The following is a 1,558-nucleotide window of genomic DNA, read 5'->3' as shown; positions in this document are numbered from 1 at the left end:
GGCCGGCAGGATCGCGGGGCAGGGCGCAGACGCGCCCAACAGCCGACTCCCGGCACCCGCGGCGGTGCCTCGCGCTCGCGGCCCTGCGCCTGTCCCGCCGCCTCTCTGCTGCGCCGTCCAGTTCGCCGGCTTCCGATGGCACCCGCGGCCGGTGCGCCCCGGCGCGCTCCCTGCCCGCCTCCCCGGGCGCCGCTGCTGCTTCTGGCCGCGCTGCTGGCCGTCGCCGCCTCGGCGGGGCCTCCAGGTACTCCCGTCCCGGCCCTCCGCACCTCCTTGCCGCCTCTCTCCACCGCTCCATGCCTGTTGGTGTCGTGTGTCAGTAACCCGTGCGTCCTCCTTGCTCGCGGTCCGGGCGCGCGGGGCAGTGGAGACTCGGGGTCTGGGCTCTGGGCGTTCCGCGCGGGAACACTGCGGGACCAGGGGACCTCAGCGCCAGCGATGCTACCTCTGGCCCCCCGACGCCGGGCGTCGGGAGACTGACACAACTAACTTCCCTGGGAGATCCAGGCGACATCTCGGGGTGGCGGAGCAAAATAACTTTCTTTGCCTAGAATTTCCCCGAGGCGCTAGGGCGCACGTGCGGACGTGGGCATCCCTTCCTCCCGTTCACCTGTCCAGAGGCAGGGATGGTTGTTGGAGGGGCCGCTCAGGACGCCAGAAGGAAGTCAGAGAGGCAGGACGGTTCTAGAAGAGCCAACGGAGAGGGAACCTCGGCGCCACGGACCCGGGGGTTCAGGGAGCTGCGCCCGCGCACCCAGGTGGGAAGTTTCCGGTTGGGAAAAGGCAGTTGGTTTGAGAGGAGTGAGAGGGAAGTAGGATCGTCGGTCCCGGGGCAGCCCACCCTTCTCCGGAGAAGGCCAGGCTGAAGCCAGCAGGGCGGCTGTCTTTGAGGGCAGAAATGTGAGCGGTGTTTTTCAGAAAACGCCCGCGCGCTGTTGTCAGATTTCTTGTACATTCCCCACAGCGAGAGACAAGTTGTCGTGGGTTTTCTCATCTCTAAGCCTTTGATGGTCCTGTTCCCACCTCCTGCGCAGGCATTTCCACACTTTATACGATGTGGCTTTATTGATGTCATCAGTTTGTAGGAATGCAAGAAGTTGACAGTTTAGTTGATTCGGTTTCTCCCAGCTGTGTTATAAAATTCAGATGCACTCCCAATAGGGTTATTTACTGCCTGGTGACATCTACTGTCTGTGCTTCTCAACTGTCTTCCTACTACCATGGAAAAGGGGATCAGTTGGGGGTTATCCTGCCTTGGGACTCTTTTGGGTGGTTGCAGGCTTGGTTCAGGTTTACCAGCAACCGCTCTGATGGCAAATGCCACCTTTTCATAGAAGTAGTGTCGGCTGTAGCTCCCCAGCTCCCCACCGTCCCTTCCTGTTGGCGAGTTCCAGGAAGGCATCCCCCCAGTATTTCCTACAGAACTGCACAGGAATAAAACCATTTTAAAGCCTTCCAACTTCACCACCTACAGCCCATGCTCCCGCCTCACCAAGTTAAAATGTTTCTGAGTGTTGAAAGAGTTTTTGTTTTCAGAAAGCGGACTGGAGTTGGAACC

At 60.4% G+C, this 1,558-nt stretch overlaps 1 protein-coding gene across 1 annotated transcript in view; it reads left to right on the top strand.

Moving 5' to 3' along the window:
* Window positions 1-1,558, top strand: part of FNDC1 (fibronectin type III domain containing 1) — a 128,737-nt gene that overhangs the window by 988 nt on the left and 126,191 nt on the right. Inside the window, exon 3 of the mRNA XM_042781576.1 lies at window positions 10-244. Coding sequence (XP_042637510.1) covers window positions 10-244 — 235 coding nt within the window. The remainder of the gene's footprint in view (window positions 1-9; window positions 245-1,558) is intronic.

The sequence above is a fragment of the Orycteropus afer genome, unplaced genomic scaffold (assembly GCF_000298275.1).
Source record: "Orycteropus afer afer isolate SDZICR_OR568_19922 unplaced genomic scaffold, OryAfe1.0 scaffold00135, whole genome shotgun sequence".
NCBI lineage: Eukaryota > Metazoa > Chordata > Mammalia > Tubulidentata > Orycteropodidae > Orycteropus > Orycteropus afer.
This window is presented reverse-complemented; position numbering and strand designations above follow the sequence as displayed.